Below are 15,444 nucleotides of genomic sequence, written 5' to 3'. Positions count from 1 at the left end.
ATCTGGATAATTACAGGTACTTCATTAATGTAATATTGTAATGGCTTATAGGCATTAATGGATCACATACCTCCAACACCTTGTGAAACAGACAGTAACTGTCACAGTGAAATACTGCGGATCAGGGCAGCTGAAAGCCCAGTCTGTGCTCTCCCAGCGGAGTCCATGGTGCAAACACCAAGAGAGAGTGGTTTTGCTGCTAGCCACTGTATAGCACCTCCTTCCCTGGCACAGACAACAGTCCCTCTTCTCTTGACATATTTGGTGACTCTACACCAAATGTTTTGTAATCAGAGACAAGCAATGTTGAGTTTTCACACTCAAACTGTTAGTAACATTGGCAAAATCTTGCAGCGTGAGCCTGATCTCAGCAGGTGTCTCAGCACCTGGGGGAGGGAGGTTTGCTCCAGCACGAGTGTGCAAGGATGCAAAGTCAGAGCAGACGGAGACTGTAAGAAGGGTGCCAGAAAGGCAGGGGAAGAGCTCATGCGACAGACTCCTGAGTGCAAGCAAATTTAAGAACAGGAGCAACGTAATCTGAGTATTGAAGCTATGTTATTTTAATGGGGGAAGAAAATGCTACAGAGACTGCCCAAAAGCCATGGGAGCTGTGTGTCTTCTGAATGTAATTTTGCATGCTTGTGCTAGAATTGCTATTTTGTCTGTATTTGTGCATTTTATTTTGGTATCTCATTTGGGGTAACTCATTCTTAAAACATACTTGGCCATCTTCACAACTTGTTGGATGTTCCTGCAGGGAGACCAGCACTGCTTTTCTTCTATTTAGAGGCCAGATTGGCTGCTAGACTGCTTTCTCAGAACAGAAGATTCCAAACTTAAGGCAACTGATTTTTTTTTTTTTTTAACTTGCCTTTAAAAACAGATCTGCAAGATAATTTCAGTGGTGCAAAATCTTTTCAGCTCATAGTTGTCATCTTTTATAAATACCAAAACATTTATGAAAAGAGAAAGTTTCAATGAAGCAGGCATGTTTTTAAATAAAGGGCACTGATTTTTAGGCACTGTCTTGTGATTGTCCGTTGTCTCTCAGGGAACAGAGTGAGTAGAAGCCCGCTTACATCTGTGTAGTGTACATGAGTCTGTGCCAGCTCACTGCAGCCAGGAGCTGGGGCTTGTTATTGATACAATGAGGCCAGAATGAAGATTTTTAGAGGGATTTTCATGTAACAGTGATGCGTGGAAAACAAGCAGGTCAGTGAAACTGGCTTCAAGTATTTTGCTCAGCACACTTAGAGGCTTTTCCTGCAGACTGCCTCAGCCACTCTCCCTAGCCTGGCCAAGTGCCTCTCTCCTGTGCTCCTGTGGAAGGAGGTGGGTGTTTCGCCTTACTTTGTTGTCCTCACCTTAGCACTGTTCACAAAAGGTGATGAAAGCCCTTCAGGAAATGGAGATGCTTATAAGGATGTTTGTTTTCAGGATAAATGCTATAAAAAAATAAAATAAAATTGAAAGTTATTTTTGTACAAAGATGTGTGAAATTACTTGCACATAAAAATAGTGATTTGAAAAATGTTAATGGGAAATAGACTTCTCAACCAGCATCTTTTGCAGCCCTACTTTGTTGGTCTTGACTCGCTGAGGGTAACAGTTCAGAAGTCAGCTATTCTTTATGCCAGTGAATAAAGTGTATGCAGTTTGACTAACAATCTGAGTTTTTAAAGCCTGAGAAAAACTTCTTTGTGAAAGTGAGGTGGCTCAGTTTCAAGGCATACTACTTATTTGTGAATTTTGGTAGGCAGAAAATTGGCTGAAATGTTAAATAGTGCCTGAAAGTTGAGCACCCAACTGGTGCAAGATCAGTTGGTGTGGTATCTGGCCATTACAAAACACTTCAAGTTTGTGCCAGCTTATGTGCACGTAAGCTTATATGCACATATATGTATCTGTAGAAAAAAGAAGAACGTAACTGACTGAGATGCCAGTTCTGACCCTCTAAGAATAGAGAGGGCCCTGCAATAATGGTCAGTATTTTGAAAAAGAGCTCACCAAGGACATGCATTCTGAGCTGTGTAAACTACTGACTCATCTGAAAGCCCTAAACAGTGTCAAACTTAGAATGTGCAGCAGAAAAAACATTTCATAGCATAATCATTAAGCTAAGAGCAAAGTAAGTAAAACGAGAGTCTCTTTACTGCACATTGTTCTAGAAAATAGAGAGTTCTTCACCTCCTGCAAAGTTAATGACTGGATCTATATTTCCGCAAGCTAGGGCAGAACAAACATCACCTATCAAATTAGGCAAAATGTTAAAGTATCATATTTCTTTTCCTGGAGTGGTTTTAAATTTTCACAACAGACTTAAGGTACATTACTATTAGTATAGAAGTTTCTTAAGCAGACTTTGGACTTAGCAGAACTGGAAGCAAGCTTGTTAGTGAAACTTAAGAACTAGAAGTGATTTTGATGGGAAATTCTTCAGACTGTAGGTGACCTCTGAAAAAAACCCTCTGTGCAACCCAGGCACAGCTTGTGGGGACACTTACAAATGAGTTTCTGGACTGTTGATGTGTGCTGATTAGCAGATGAACATGAAAGATGTAGTCCCTGGCACTCAGGTGAAATCTGGTGAAGGATATATCAGTAACCTGTGCTTCCTATCCCTTTCCATCTCAAGGGTCTCTGTGCTCCCCACCCCTAAAGCTGCCAACCGTGCAGTCTGCTTTTCTTGAGGACAGCCTGTGCAAAGTGGGCTTCCCACACACTCCCTCTTATCTTCAAATGCCCTTGTACATGTCAGTTGTTGACAGATCCTTAATGAATAATAGTAATAGTCACAAATGCGGATTAATTTTGTGCGTCATTTACTTAGTTTTTGGCTTTATGCCAAATGAAGAGGGAACTCTTCTTTTAGGTCGAGAGAGGTCCTCCTTCCCCTCTACTCTGCCCTGGTGAGACCCCATCTGGAATATTGTGTCCAGTTCTGGGCCCCTCTTTGCTGGAGAGAGTGGGAGTGGAGCATCTCCCTTATGAGGAAAGACTGAGGGAGCTGGGTCTCTATAGTTTGGAGAAGAGGAGACTGAGGGGTGACCTTATAAGTGTCTATAAATATATAAAGGGGGAGTGTCACGAGGATGGAGCCAGGCTCTACTCAGTGGCAAACAATGATAGGACAAGGGGTAATGGGTGCAAACTGGAACACAAGAGGTTCCACTTAAACTTGAGAAGAAACTTCTTCTCAGTGAGGGTGACAGTGGAACAGGCTGCCCAGGGAGGTTGTGGAGTCTCCTTCCCTGGAGACATTCAAAACCCGCCTGGACACATTCCTGTGTAACGTTATCTAGGTGTTCCTGCTCTGGCAGGGGGATTGGACTAGATGATCTTTTGAGGTCCCTTCCAATCTCCAGCATACTGTGATACTGTGATACTGTGAACTCCTTCCTAGAGGATTGCTGTGGACAGGATTGACCCTAACAGTACAGTCCTTTATGATCACTGGAGATGGGACTGAGGAGCATGCAGTTTGGTAAAACACTCTTAATTTGTGTACAAATATTGTCTGGAGCTGTCCTTGGGTGAGCAGGTTGTTGGTGTAATTCAAGCCACTTTGGAGGTCTCCAGCTCCTGCATGGTGATGTTCACTGGATCCAGCTGCCCCACTCAGCCATGGAGGGCACTTGTCCATGGGAGTGCATCGTGACCAAGTCAGTCTTTTCGATTTCGCAGAAAAAGGGGATGTGGTGTGCCTGGCATGGGAGAGCAAGCCTGCACTGCTTGTGCTGCATCACCCATCAGTTTGTGGAGAAAAGCTTGTTTCCTGCTGGAGGGCACAGCCCCAGCTGCTTTCGGATGAAGGCTGCAATCAAGCGCTGGGGCCGCTGCTGGTATTCCCACAGCAGCTCATGGGGTGCCCGGATCTGGTCCCCCTCCAGGCGATCCAGGAGTGCCACACAAACAACAGCGGCTGCAGGATGGCCGAAGCACTGTGTTACCTCACACCTGATTATGAGCACCCTTTGCCTTAGAACACTGCCCCGTGGGCTGCGGATGCTCTGCTACTGCTGCCCTCCCCAGAGCTCGCTGTGGAATGCATCCTGCCACACTGGGAAGGCTGAAGCGGCAGGGTCCCTGGGTAGCTGCTGGCTGCAGCACCACTCCCTGGGTGCCCCCCACTCACGCTCTTCCAGCAAAACAAAGGAAGGCAGCTGGCCTGTGTAGCCAAGGCTTGTTTTAAGGCCAGGAAAGGGAGGAGGGAGTATTAAGTTTTGTTTTGTCCAACATGCACTCAGGTCTTCTAAAACAAACTTGGTTTTTATTGACTCACAAAATTTGTTCTAGTGTATGTTTCAAGTTAAAATAGTTAGGAATGTGGTTTTGGCCCTTGGGTTGTCTGAATCTCGCACCAAATCAAACCCTCAGGTTGGGTTAAGCTGTGGAATGCAGGGAAGGATGCAGAAGCACTCACCTTTCAGGCCACACAACCTGCACAGGGCAGCGAATGCTGTGGACTCCATTTCGATGTTCCTCACGCCAGCATTGTAAGCTCTTTTTAAGTACTCTTTTTTTCACTGGAAAAAGAGCACAATGCTCCATCTAATCTCCCCTGACCTTGAAAGGAAGCAGAGAAGTGTCACTGCTGGCCCTGCCTAGCTTTACAGTTGAAGTTAATGGGGTGTAGTTTCAAATGGAAAGTCCAGCAGTACCTGCGTTTGTCTGAAGCCACCTAAGTTTTCCTTTGACTAGTTACTTAAGTAGTTGTACTTATGTCCAGTACAGCTACTCCTCTCACACAGCATGTAAAGTCCTTCATGCAAGCCAGATGTATACCTGCAGTTGTGCTAACCTGGGCAGCATACTTCATTTTATTGCTGTTCCTACTATTAATCCGCTCAAATGGATTTTTGTTTAAATAAAACATGGCCTTGAGCAATACACAGATGGCTGCATTTGCAAGCAGATCCAACAGTTTATAAATAGTCCTGATATTATTAATTCTTCATTTATTGCATTTCATCTACTCTGCAATCAGCATTTAATTTTGCAAACAAAATGGTTCCAGAGTAACCAAAGTTTGTTTACATAAATGTTACAAGCTTCCTAACATTTCCTTAGTGTTTGGTAGTTCTGAAGTTACAATCTTTGTTGTAGGAAACACTCAATATTAACCCATCTGCTAGGCTCACCACACAGCTGTGGATGAGGGGCTGTTTTCTTTGCCAGGGTGCAGCTACTCCTGCTTTCAGCAGGTCTGTGACTGCACATAACTCCTATTGAATGGGTGGACCAGGGCAGAATAGGTCCCCTGGGCATCTGCATTGTCCCAGGGAGCTACCACTGCTGGGTGGATCTTAGCTCATGATCCACCATCAGCTACAGCAGCACTGGCCTTGCAGGTAACGTTACAAAATTTAACTGTCAGATGCACAAGAGACCAATTTGCCCAGACAGCCCCAAAACTAGTATTGCATGTTCTGAAGGCGTACCCTGTTCTGACCACTGAATAACCTCTAATGTATTATCAGGTGGGTCTGCTCCTGCAGCCCTTCTTAGACTTTGAAAGCGTGAACAGTTTTGCCTACAGAAGAACATAAGACTTGGCATTATGTTTGTGGGGAGGAAGGACAGGCAAAGGTTGTTTTACCTTCATAGAAGTCATAGGTGCACATGGTATGGCCGATGAGTGTAGGGAAGTCAGGAACCTCCTTGCTACAGGCAAGAAGCTCCTTTGCAAGGTCCTTGTCTAACTCTGTGCTCCGCACCACCACGTCATCCAGCACCACCTGCTCAAACCGTGGCTTGAAGGAGGAGTCCATTGCTGTGTCTGTGATCACAACAGTCCCGGGCTTGATGCCTGTGAAAAAAAATGCTGAGTCTAAGCCAGAGCTCATAACACTTGTGACTGCTGTGAAAATTCAGCATGACAGGAAAATCTCTATGGATGTATGAGTGACTGTGGGGTTGTTCTTTTTAGTAAAACAGATGTGAGAGAATAACTGAAATTCATGCAGTAGCACAGATGTACAAGTAAAATGTACAGAATCAGGTCAAGAAGAGCAATTGTGGGAACGTGATGAGCAACAGCATTTTAATTGCTTCTGGCTTGTGGCGATCATGGCCCACCACTAGCTTCTGCAGGCACAAGCAGCACTACTACCCTGGCTGGGGGTCATAGGATCATAGAATCATAGAATAGTTAGAGTGGGAAAGGACCTTAAGATCATCTAGTTCTAACCCCCCTGCCACAGGCAGGGACATCTTGCACTAAACCATGTCACCCAAGGCTCTGTCCAGCCCAGCCTTGAATACCACCAGGAATGGAGCATTCACAACCTCCCTGGGCAACCCATTCCAGTGCCTCACCACCCTTACAGGAAAGAGCTTCCTCCTTATATCCAGTCTAAACTTCCCCTGTTTAAGTTTTAACCCGTTACCCCTTGTCCTGTCACTACAGTCTCTAATGAAGAGTCCCTCTCCAGCATCCCTATAGGCCCCCTTCAGATACTGGAAGGCTGCTATGAGGTCTCCATGCAGCCTTCTCTTCTCCAGGCTGAACAGCCCCAACTTCCTCATCCTATCTTCATATGGGAGGTGCTCCAGTCCCCTGATCATCCTTGTGGCCCTCCTCTGGACTTGTTCCAACAGTTCCATGTCCTTTTTACGTTGAGGACACCAGAACTGCACACAGTACTCTAAGTGAGGTCTCATAAGAGCAGAGTAGAGGGGCAGGATCACCTCCTTCGACCTGCTGGTCACGCTCCTTTTGATGCAGCCCAGGATACGGTTGGCTTTCTGGGCTGCAAGCGCACATTGAAGCCGGCTCATGTTCATTTTCTCATCAACCAACACCCCCAAGTCCTTCTCCGCAGGGCTGCTCTGAATCTCTTCTCTGCTCAACCTGTAGCTGTGCCTGGGATTGCTCTGACCCAGGTGTAGGACCTTGCACTTGGCATGGTTAAACTTCATAAATTGGCATCACCCCACCTCACAAGTGTGTCAGGGTCACCCTGGATGGCATTCCTTCCCTCCAGGGTATCAACCAAACCACACAGCTTGGTGTCATCGGCAAACTTGCTGAGGGTGCACTCAATCCCACTGTCCATGTCACGGACAAAGATGTTGAACATAGAATTATTTAGGTTGGAAAAGACCTTTAAGATCATCAATCATCAAGATCATCACCCAGCACTGCCAAGTCTGCTACATGTCCCTAAGCGGCACGTCTACATGTCTTTTAAGTACCCCTAGGGATGGTGACTCCACCATTTTCCTGGGCAGCCTGTTCCATTCCAGGTTGCTGGACAACCCTTGTGGTGAAGACATCTTTCTTCATATCTATTCAAACCTCCCCTGGCACAACTTGAGGCCGTTTCCTCTCATCCTATCACTTGTTACGTGGTAGAAGAGATCGACTCTCATCTCACTACAACCTTCTTTCAGGTAGTCGTAGAGAGCAAGAAGGTCCCCACTGAGCCTTCTCTTCTCCAGGCTAAACCACCCCAGTTCTGTCAGCTGCTCCTCATGGTACTTGTATTCCAGACCCCTCACCCCATTGCCCTTCTCTGAACTCGCTTCAGCACCTCAATGTCTTTCTTGGACTGAGGGGCCCAAAACCAAACACAGGATTTGAGGTGCAGCCTCACCAGTGCTGATTACAAGGGGAAGATTGCTTCCCTAGTCCTACTGGCTATGCTACTGCTGATACAAGCCAGGATAACATCATATCTTCACAACATCATTGTAGTTCTCCTGCAGAGCAGGTGCCCCTTCTTCCAAAGGTCATAAAACTTTTCTTTTTTTTTTTTTTGATTTTTCCTGAGTTCCAGCCAAAGCTCTCTGCTCGTCTGTTCAGCCAGGCTGGGCTTCTTTCCTGCTGGCTTGTCTTTATGAGGATGGCCTGCCCCTGTACCTTGATTTCCTTTTTGAGGAATGTCCATCCTTCCTGGACTCCTTTGCCCTTCAGGACTTCCACCAAAGGGGCTCTGCCAACCAGTCTGCTAAACAGGCTAAAGTCTGTCCTTTACAAGTCCAACTCAGCAGTTCGGCTGACCCCCTCCTTACTGCTGCAAGAACTGAAAACTACCTGTTGCTCACAATTGCTGTGCCCAAGATGGCCTCCAACCACCACATCACCCACAAGTGCTTCTCTGTTCACAAACAACAGGTCTAGTGGGCACCTTCCAGTCAAGTGTTTCCAGTTTGAAAAGTGATATCCAATTGTTTAGAATGCAAAGCCTTTGTTCATTATAAAAATATGCACTCTGCTAAGCCAGTCACTAGAAGTTTGCTGGGTTTTAACCCAAAACAAAATATCATGTTGTTTGGTACTTGGCGACCTGACAAAGTGCTAGAGCTCATAACTGCATTACCTATTGCTGAGATTTTTTTTTTTAGTAGCAACTTATTTTTCTCTGAAGAAAGACCATGGTGGCTTACCTAAACCTCCAGAAGTACCAATGCGTATAATAGTAACATCTCAGCATTTTGCGTGGTGCAGAAGTTTAATTAGTTCATGAAGCATGATGGAAATGGAAGGGATACCCATCCCATGCTGTTGGGAAGAGAGAAATGAAAAACGTCATTCCCTGTGATACTGTGGCAGGTGACAGGTGTGTGACTGCAACGAGCTCAGAGTTATGCTGTGGCCTCTTTCCACTGATGACACCAATTTTTTGAGACATCTCAGGGTCTTTGTAACCTGTTCAGGTAAAAAGTCTAACCCTCTTCTCCCCTTGATGCTTTTAAGGCTCTTCTTATCAATAGAGCTAGTATTCATGCCTGGGGACCAGTACACCAGGCACGCAAACGGTGTCTCTCCTTTGAGAAAGATCTCACCACAAATGCATCCGGATGTCTGAATGCTCCAAGGTCTTTCCTTCCAGTGCCCATCCTTATGCCACATGCTGATGTCCATTCTTTGTTGTGTCCTGCTTGTACTCTTGGAGTGGTGAATTTCAGTGAGGAGAACTTGAGCCTCTGCTTCTCTGGGTGCCTCCTAACCTGTCCTCACCCCACACCAGAGCACCTCTACCCATGTTGCTGAGCACGAAGGACAGCAGATGGGTTTGTGCCTCTCACTGAGGACTGGTTTCAGGGTCAGGCATCTGCCACGTGAAGTCTTGAGCCTTGTAGGCCACCTGTCCTGCTTCCTGGCTCACATCACCCACCTTGGGTTCACTCCATTCCCTGTGCCTGCCTGATTGCCTGTAGACTCTCCCTTCCACCGGCACCAGCCCGTTCCCCATCCTCTGCCACAGCTCATTGTGCCTTGCTGTCCCATCTCCGCTGCCACTCTGCCAGGCTGGCAGATGTTTTGCAAATCTGGAGCTGTCGAGGCTGCCTCTGCTTTCTGCCCAGCGCTGCTGCACTTGATCATCTTTGTTTTCTGCTTCATCACTCAACCGACGTGCTTTTCTCAGCTTTACTTTTAGAAACAAAAGGTGTTTGGTGGTGTGGGGTTTGTTTTTTCCCCTGAAAAATGCCTCACATTTTTTTGGTTTTGCTATCCTGTTCAAAATCCTGAAGGAACCACGTATAAAGAAGCACAGTTAACGTATGCAGTCAGTTTTCACATTGCTTTGTCTCTTTTCATTTGGCTGTGAGACTGATGGTCTATTAGGCTTGTATCATGTTTTAAATATGAAAACTTCTTGTATGTTGTTATTCTGGAACATCGGCCTGACTTATCTGCCAATACCTAAAAAAATTATTCTCATTGTAAATATTCAAAGCAGGAAACTGTGCTCCTCCCTCTGGTTTGAGTTCATTTGTGTTTCTAAGCAACTTGCAAAAATGTGATGCTGGCAGCTGCTCTGCATGAAGCATTTTGGGGGAGGCTTGCTGTACGCTCTGCCCGGCATCCCCTCACAGCGGTGGATGGCTTCCGCATTGGCACAAAACTGGTGCACGGCCAAGAGCTCAGCATAGGCTTTTCCTCTAGCTGTGTCACAGCTGCTGCGAGAGAGGGGAATAGCAAAACTTGTGGGTTCTTTTTCCCCTGAGATCCTGTCAGATTGATTCCCTCTGGCATTTCCATCGATCAGGTTTGGTTATGTTTTGTCAGAGGGACCAAACGTGAGCTCTGTCACATGAGTGACGCTGGCTCCTGTGAATCAGATTCAAGACTAATCTTGTACCTGAAGAAATGATGGCAGGACAATCCCTGGGGCATAAGCACTCGCCAGCATAGCCTGTATTTGCTTTTTATTTTGTGTGGTGCAAAAAAATTCTTCTCTTAAAGAATAATTAATAATAAAGCAAGGCTTTAACTTTAAAGCTCATGTCAGTGTAATACTTCCAGCAATATTTCATACTTCATGCGTGGTGGGAAGTGGTCTTTGCCTCTCAAACTGCCAGGCTGCTGAGCTGAACAAAATACTTGCATGTTCATTTTTACTACAATGCTTTTCAAACTGAACATGTAAGGTGCCGAGAAATATCATTCAGACAGAAGAAGCTTTACCATGGCTGGAAGGTTGTACTGGTGATAATGGCTGAAACCGAAAGAATTAAATCTGCTGGCAGGAGTTGCGGGAGATGGAGACGGAAAGGTCATGCTAGCCACCCTCCCTGCTGAAGGGAAGAGAGAGCTTCATGCCAGCCTGCTGCAGGACCATGACAGCAGCAGCCCCATGGGCAGGGGTTGTCATGAGTGCCTGGGATGGAAAGCACCTGCAGTGCAGTGCAGCGCAGCACAGTGCGGTACTTACGCTAATGGAGAGCACTGGCCCAGCCCGGTACATGGCATAGCGGTCCGTCCCTGCGCAAATGTCTGCCAGGTCCTCCCCATCGCCTGCCAGTCCCAGCTCCTTGCGCATGAACTGGGCGAATGCCCTCATCCTGTTTGGGCTTCCACCAATGCAGACAAACTGGATGTAAAACATGAATGTGTTGGTATTTCTTAGCTAAAACAGGTACCAAGATTCAGTCTTAATTTGGCAGTGGTAGGCTGTGCCAGACACATCTCCCCTTGGAGCACAGCAGGATGCTGTTTCCTCACTGGCAGCCAGGGGACATCAGAACAACTGAGGGTCTCAAAACCAAGAGTTAAAACTATACCCAAGCTATTACGCCTTTAGGGTTGTGACTATGCTAGGTCCAGACACCTGTACAGCTGCATGTACTTGGATATCTAAAGTACTTGGAAAAATCTAAAATATTTTAGCAAATTTACGCTGTTAGTGTTCCTACTGATTGCAAAGCAAACCCAGATGTTAGAGTAGCTCATCATTTAATTTATTCCATCAACAGTGTGGGCTGCAATTAGTGAGTACTGCTGATGACAGAGAGGCCATAAAGTCACAAAGGAAAAAGGACAAATTTTACATATTAAAGGATAAAATGCTCCCTGAACACAGGAGGGAGACCAACATGCAGCTGCAAGGGCACCGATGCTGATCTGGCTGCCAGCGGTGCAGGGGAGTGGGAACCCCTGCATGGCAGGGCTGCTGAAGCCCTGGGGCACCACAGCTCTTCCCCTGTGCTGCTGGGGAAATGCTCCAATTTAAAATGGAGGAGGAGGCAGTCGTGACAGGCTGGTTTTGACAGCAGGTCTTGGCCAAAAATACAACATCCTCTTTCTCTTGTTTCCAGTAGATGATGAACAGATACTTTAGACAAATGCTTCCTCCATCTGTCCTCCAATATGGGGGCCAATACAAAACCAGTTCTATGGAACTGAACAGGTTTCTAAAAGGATAATTGTCTATTGGGATTTCTGCCTGGAACAAGCAAGGGTAGATGACCTCCCTGCCCAGGCTGCCCTGAGTCACTGAGTCCCTTTGCTGAGCAGCTGAACCCTGTCCCCAGCGGAAGCATCCAAGGCAGGAGGGCCCAAGCATGGGACAGCAGAGGTGTGAGATGAGGGGCTGGGATCTGCCACCTCACTCTTTCACCTTCTATTTACCTTTATGTCCCCAAACATTGCTGGCAGGTTGTGCGTCTTGGTTCCCAAGTCCAAGTGATACAGCATGTCCTCCTCCATTGAGTCCAAGTGTGGGTTTTTAATATGGACAAGCCCGCTGCTGCAGGGAGATAGGGCAAAGATGGGTTAGGGGCACTGGGCAGTGCCCACAGGAATGGGGACAGGGCAGGACGGGACATGGGGTGGCCTGGGAGCCCTGCAAGAGCTATGCAGGGCCCTGGTGTTAGGGACAAGCGAGCTCTGCATGCCATCCAGGGTGGCTGCCTTTCTGCTATTGGTAACCCCTTCAACATCTCTTTTATTATGTCTGTGTATTTGGCAAAAATGTTTCTGAGCATTTATGATCAATTTTGTCAATGGCAACCTCAGCTTTCTATCATATAATTCTGCCAGAAATACCTAGCAGGTAATGTGCTGTGCTGTTTTGTGTGTGACAGCTTATTAAGCTCTTAGCAAATCGGGATTTTATATTTCTATTGTCCTAAATAACTGCCTAGCAGTACAAGTGCAAATTAAATTCAGATTCTGCAGGCAGCAGGAGGCCAGTTTGCCTTCCCTTCCCGCCTGCTTTAATAGAGGGAAAGCAACCAAGTAACAATATGGGTCAGTTTTATAAATAAGGCTGAAACAAAACCCAGAGAACATTTTTCTTGTCTTATTAAAACAAATTCAAACCTTCCCTAGTTACTCACCCGGAGTAAACTGTTGTTTCAGTCATAGCGGCTCTACCAGAGTCAGCTGAAAGCGATACTCTGCAGAAAAGGTAAGGAAAACACCCCGTTATTTCCTCAGCTGTTGGGGTTTGGAGCTCAGAAGGGGTTTTAAGGGCTCTGCAGGGGGTTAAATACCTTCTCTGTCTTTGTTTGGCTCCGAAGATCAACAGTGACCGGACGTCCTCTGCCCGCTCCCCTTTGCCCCCTCAGGTGTGACTGGTTGCGGACTGGCTGTTTTTGCAGGTGTGTCACTGTCAACCTCAACTCCTCCACTGCCATGCTCAGGGCGAGGCCAAGGCCGGTGACCCACTGGCCCGTGCGGTGGGCTCTGGGCACGTGTCAGGCACACGTGCGCAGCGGGGTGCAGGCCTGACTGTCTCCAGCCACGGCTTCGTGCCAAGGGCTTGTCTGAGTTTGATGCTGTGGCGCTGCTCCCCTGGGATGTGCTTCTCCTGGATCCTGAGGATTGGACTGACACTCCCACAGCCAAGCCGTGCCTTTCTCCAGCCCCATTCCCTGCAAATTGGAAACCAACCTGCTTTTATCTCAGGTGCACAAAGGAAGCGCTAGTGCTGCAGCAAACCTCCACAGGCTCCGTGAAGGAGAGTGACGGTGCATTAGGAGTGGCTGCTGCAGTCCCACCTCAACACCACGTCTCGCATCTGCAGCAGTTGGGGCAGTTCTATGGGTCCCTGTGTGGGTGCGGATCACCCCGTGCCAGCGAGCAGCTACACTGCACCCAGCGCTCGCTGGTGCTTGCAGGCCTCGGCTGTCTGTCAGTGCGGTGTCACCTGGCAGGGGGCTCAGAAGGGAACACACTGCCCAGGGGCTTGGGGGGGACTGGCTCCTCAGCCCTGCATGGCCTCTCTGAGCGTGGAGTTGCTGGAGGCTGACACACATTTTATGTTCTGAACTGTCATGGTACCTCTTGGGTAGCCCGGAAAACCATGTGAGAAGGAAAACACAAGGTAAGTGTCAAAAGTTGGATGTGCCCCGTTCCCACTAATCCCTGTCTTCACACTTGTAATTTAAGGCAAGAAAGTGACTTGCAATAGATCTGTTTCTCTCACTGGCTAAGCTCCCCAGAGGGCAGCACGGCTCACTACTACAGAGGTGCCCGGGTACGGCGATGGGCAGAGATAGGCTACTGCCAGTCAGAAACGGGTCCTGGAGCAACTAGTCCCAGCCTGGAGAGGCTGGTTTTGTTCTTGGCAATGTTCAGACAATGATATTTGTTCTCTGCACCCCGCTTCCTCTCAGCCGGGGGAGCCCTTCCGGACAGTCCGCGGTCAGGGGTGCCAGTGGCAGGCTTGCCCTGGTCCCAGGGGGGCTGGCTGGCAGTGGGGCTGAGGGAGGAGTGCAAGCTGGTTCCCTGGGGCCTCTCCCCAGGGCAGCCCTTCCCTCGGCTCCCTCGATTCAGGAGCTGCTTTTAGTGTCACTGTGCCCCAGCCAGGGTGATTTCTCAGACATTTTCCCTCCAAGGAGACAAGGGACTTTGCACAGCAGCCCGATGTCCGCTGTGGGTGTCACAGCAGTGCTTGGTGACTGTCCCCATGTGTGATGGGACTGCGCAATGTCTGTGCTCCATCACACACCACTGCCTGCTGCCCCAGGGCCATGGAGCATGTGGTGGGATGTGGGGCATGCCTTAGCGTGCCGGGTGGGGTCTGGGGAACAAGCAGCAGTGCCAGAGCAGCCACCACAGCCCCTGTTTGTGGCTCAGACCAAAGAGCAGCATGGAGGCAGTGCTGCACTGGCCAGGCCAGGTCCCCCTGCTCACGGTGTGAACAGTAAGATGCCGAGCAAGGCTGTGGGCACTCAGTCTCTGCCTCAGTGTTTCCGGGTTCATCCTGTCAGCAATGTGGTGCTGTTTGAGACAGATGTGCACAAGTGACCTGTGCTCCCGGAGTGGGAGAAGACTGGAGAAACTGGTCCTGCTGCCTGTCCTGACACCATATGAGACATTGCCCTGGAAGATATTTTAGGCAACTGGCTGGAGGGACAGAATCTGGCATTTGCTATTGGCCTCTGGGAGTAGTAGGCGAAAGCTCTGGTTAATTAGGTAAGTGCTAGGTAATTAATTACCATGGTGACCTGAACCAATAACCATGTCTGACTTCAGTGCAGATTTTGTCAACCAATGCGTTTGATCTGCTGCCATCTTGGATCACTTCTCTATGATTTATGTGATTGCCATCGCAGGTCCCCTGGCTGTTAAAGCAAATGCTCATCCTAGCAGTGAAATGCAGAGAAGCACGAAGAGGCTGCAGAAGTAGTCAGCATGCTCATTACAGGCTCTGGGTAGCCTTAATTGCCTACAGAGGTTTTTATTTTTTTTAAGCTTTGACAACTCTATAATTGCAGCTGTGTGAACGTGGCAGGGCCTGCCTTTGGAGACTGAACTGTTCAGCTATGAGGTGGGGACCAGGCATTCTCTGGGTGCTGGTGGGCTCCTGTTCTTGGGAGCCCAGCCTGGCCACCCCTCTGTGCACACCAGGGGCAGCTGAGCAGCCTGGTTTGCCTCCTGCAGTGGAGCTGATGCCCCTGTGCCCCTGGTTCAGCAGCTGGTCCCTTGATGTCCTGCCTTTGGCTGCGTACTGGCCACACCTGCACCTCCGGGGTCCTGGGCTGAGTGCTGGGCTTGTGACCCTGGGCCCAGCAGGCCAGGCTTAGCCCAAAATAAGCACAAAATCCTGCTTGGCTATGACAGGCAGGTCTTCTGCGTCATGAGCTGTGAGGTGTACTGCAAGGCTGGACAACGAGGCTGCCGGGCTCACCACCCTGCTCCTGCCCACCTCCCCTCCTGCTGCTGTGGTGTTCCTCCATCTTTTGTACTGGTACTTAAGGACAGCT

The 15,444-nt window shown here is 48.3% G+C and overlaps 1 protein-coding gene across 1 annotated transcript; it reads right to left on the bottom strand.

Annotated features, from left to right (window-relative positions):
- Positions 1–3,480: 3,480 nt before the first annotated feature.
- UPP2 (uridine phosphorylase 2) lies at positions 3,481–12,767 on the bottom strand. Its single transcript, XM_062637850.1, is given in 8 exon segments — positions 3,481–3,922; positions 4,424–4,516; positions 4,519–4,566; positions 5,600–5,809; positions 8,392–8,506; positions 10,665–10,823; positions 11,861–11,978; positions 12,571–12,767. Coding segments are annotated over 8 exon segments (942 nt in total). The 5' UTR covers positions 12,597–12,767; the 3' UTR covers positions 3,481–3,749.
- Between the last annotated feature and the right edge of the window lie 2,677 nt (positions 12,768–15,444).

This window comes from Pezoporus occidentalis, unplaced genomic scaffold, assembly GCF_034315485.1.
Source record: "Pezoporus occidentalis ecotype Australia unplaced genomic scaffold, CSIRO_AGI_Poc_V1 ctg54, whole genome shotgun sequence".
Taxonomy (NCBI): Eukaryota; Metazoa; Chordata; class Aves; order Psittaciformes; family Psittacidae; genus Pezoporus; species Pezoporus occidentalis.
This window is presented reverse-complemented; position numbering and strand designations above follow the sequence as displayed.